We start from the raw sequence: 2,989 nt of genomic DNA, 5'->3' as shown, positions 1-2,989 counted from the left end.
TATATATATATATATATATATATATATAAAAGGTACTAAACTCTCTTTATCTGCTGAAGATGTCAATACCTCCAGTCATGAGGACAACCAAGGGGATATTGAAGATGTAGAACCTCCTTTTGTGGCACTTGAAGGTGGATTCAGAATCCCGGAAACTATCTTTAACAGTCTTTTTGACTATCAGAAGGTTGGTGTACAGTGGCTGTGGGAACTTCACTGTCAAAGAGCTGGTGGGATAATTGGAGATGAGATGGGTCTTGGTAAAACCGTACAGGTTTTATCTTTTCTCGGATCACTGCATTTTAGCAATATGTATAAGCCAAGCATTATCATTTGTCCGGTCACTCTTTTGAGGCAATGGAAGAGGGAAGCTAAAAAATGGTATCCCAGCTTCCACGTGGAGATATTACATGATTCAGCTCATGATCTATCAAGTAAAAAGAAGCAAGCAGATTCTGAAAGTGACTATGAAAGCGAAGATCTGCTTGACAGTGAGACTGAAGGAAACACATCTTCGAGGACTTCCAAAAAATGGGATCCCGTGATAGCTCGTGTTGTAAGATCAAATTCTGGACTATTGATCACTACTTATGAGCAACTCCGTATATTGGGAGAGAAATTACTTGACATCGAATGGGGTTATGCAGTTTTAGATGAAGGACATCGAATTCGGAATCCAAATGCTGAAGTTACTCTTGTATGCAAACAGCTCCAGACTGTTCACCGTATCATAATGACAGGTGCCCCAATTCAAAACAAGCTGAGTGAACTGTGGTCATTGTTTGATTTTGTCTTCCCTGGAAAGTTGGGAGTTCTACCTGTGTTTGAGGCTGAATTTGCTGTTCCCATATCTGTTGGGGGGTATGCTAATGCAACACCCTTGCAAGTTTCCACAGCTTACAGGTTGGCGTTTTATCCCACAGTAGAGTTTATGTAGTTACTTTCTCCTTTTGATTTTTAGTTATCATCTGAGTTGGAGGCAAAGGGACTATCTATGTTTTGTATTTTTTTCCTATTTTTATTCATGTTATTATATATAATTCTGGATGAACTTATGGAAATGAAGAAGGAGGAAATCTGTAGTAGTCCATGGCAACTGATTGTCCCCCTTGCCTCGGCTCTTGAGAGGGCAGAAGTAAACTAAAAGAAAGCTAAAAATGGGAAAATACTGATTAGAACTTGTAGCGCTTGTGATCTTCTAAATTTATTGCTAACCCTGGTTTAATTGGCACATGTTGGACCCTTGAGGGATCTGGGGTGGTCCTCGTAGGGGATGTGGCATTGAGTTTGTGGTTCATTATGTGGCTTTGCTCTGTTGATATGCAGATGCGCTGTGGTGTTGCGTGACTTAATCATGCCTTACCTCCTCCGGCGGATGAAAGCTGATGTCAATGCTCATCTCACTAAGAAAACTGAGCATGTCCTCTTCTGCAGCCTCACACCAGAGCAGCGATCTGTTTACCGAGCTTTTCTTGCTAGCTCTGAGGTTGAACAGATCTTTGATGGGAACAGGAATTCTCTCTCTGGAATTGATGTAATGCGGAAAATTTGCAACCATCCCGATCTTCTCGAGAGAGAACACTCCTGTAGAGATCCAGACTATGGAAATCCTGAACGCAGTGGTAAAATGAAAGTTGTTGCAGAGGTGCTTAAGGTATGGAAAGAACAGGGGCACCGTGTTCTCCTTTTTTCTCAAACTCAACAGATGCTTGATATTTTTGAGAGATTTCTGGTTTCTTGTGAGTACAATTATAGGCGAATGGATGGTGTCACTCCTGTAAAGCAGAGGATGGCTTTGATAGATGAATTTAACAATACAGACGATATTTTCATCTTCATCTTGACAACAAAAGTTGGTGGTCTGGGGACAAACTTGACAGGAGCTAACAGAGTAATCATTTTTGATCCTGACTGGAACCCATCAACTGACATGCAGGTACTTCTACTCTTATCCTCTTGTTATTGATTTTCCAATCATGAAGAGAATGAGATTCTTGGTCCTTCAAGAACACGCTGTTTTGTGTTGTTGGACTCCAAATATTGCTTATGATACTTTAGCCCCTTAACTAATGGTGCTTGGCAAATTTCATTCTATTAAGTTTCTGGTGAAACTTGGTCTGGCAATGGAGTCATTCTCTACATGCAAGAGAATCTGTTGGAAATTATAGGGTAAAAACTATATATATATATGTATATATATGTATATGTATATATAAGGAGAGGAGAGGTGTATTGAGTTCTATTGAGCTAAGGTGCACGTCTAAGTAATTTTTTCTGGATAATGTTGATGTCTAAGTAATTAATTGATATTTGCTCAACGTGTTTAATTGGGACCTTTACATAGGACAGGCCCGGGAGCGTGCTTGGCGAATTGGTCAGAAAAAGGATGTTACAGTGTATCGATTGATTACCCGAGGAACCATAGAGGAGAAGGTGTATCATCGACAGATTTACAAGCACTTTCTTACCAACAAAATATTGAAGAACCCACAGCAAAGAAGATTTTTCAAAGCAAGAGATATGAAGGATCTCTTTACATTAAATGATGATGAAAATGGGGGATCTACAGAAACATCTAGCATTTTCAGCCAGGTATCTGAAGATGTGAACATTGTTGGGGTCCCAGATAATCATGATAAACAATCTTTTAAAGCAACGGCAGAAAAGGATGATGATTCCAATATTGGCGGGGGAAACAACTCAAAAACCAAGGGAAAAGCGGGAGATGGTAACAGCAATGGAGAGTTAGATGGAGAAGCAAGCATCCTGCAGAGTCTTTTTGATGCTCACGGGATCCATGTAAGCCCTCTATTTTCGTTAGTCAATGCACAGTAGGCTTCATATTCCCAGCCACCCCCAGTCTAGATGTCACTGTCTGCTGTTGATGCTCATTAGATCAAGTTGATCACTGTGTGCAAATGCTTTAGATTTTTTGACCTTATTTTCTGTCTTTTTTTTGGTTTGGGGTGGTTTTTTTTTTTTTTTTTTT

General features: G+C 39.9%; 1 protein-coding gene across 1 annotated transcript in view; it reads left to right on the top strand.

Annotated features, from left to right (window-relative positions):
* The window catches only part of LOC109229156 (protein CHROMATIN REMODELING 8), an 8,272-nt gene that overhangs the window by 3,938 nt on the left and 1,345 nt on the right, over nucleotides 1-2,989 (top strand). Inside the window, exons 5-7 of the mRNA XM_019394503.1 lie at nucleotides 60-903; nucleotides 1,327-1,936; nucleotides 2,350-2,799. Coding sequence (XP_019250048.1) covers nucleotides 60-903; nucleotides 1,327-1,936; nucleotides 2,350-2,799 — 1,904 coding nt within the window. The remainder of the gene's footprint in view (nucleotides 1-59; nucleotides 904-1,326; nucleotides 1,937-2,349; nucleotides 2,800-2,989) is intronic.

The sequence above is a fragment of the Nicotiana attenuata genome, chromosome 1 (genome assembly GCF_001879085.1).
Source record: "Nicotiana attenuata strain UT chromosome 1, NIATTr2, whole genome shotgun sequence".
NCBI classification, from domain to species: domain Eukaryota; kingdom Viridiplantae; phylum Streptophyta; class Magnoliopsida; order Solanales; family Solanaceae; genus Nicotiana; species Nicotiana attenuata.
Note: the sequence above shows the minus strand (reverse complement) of the source record. Positions and strands in the feature narration are given on the sequence as shown.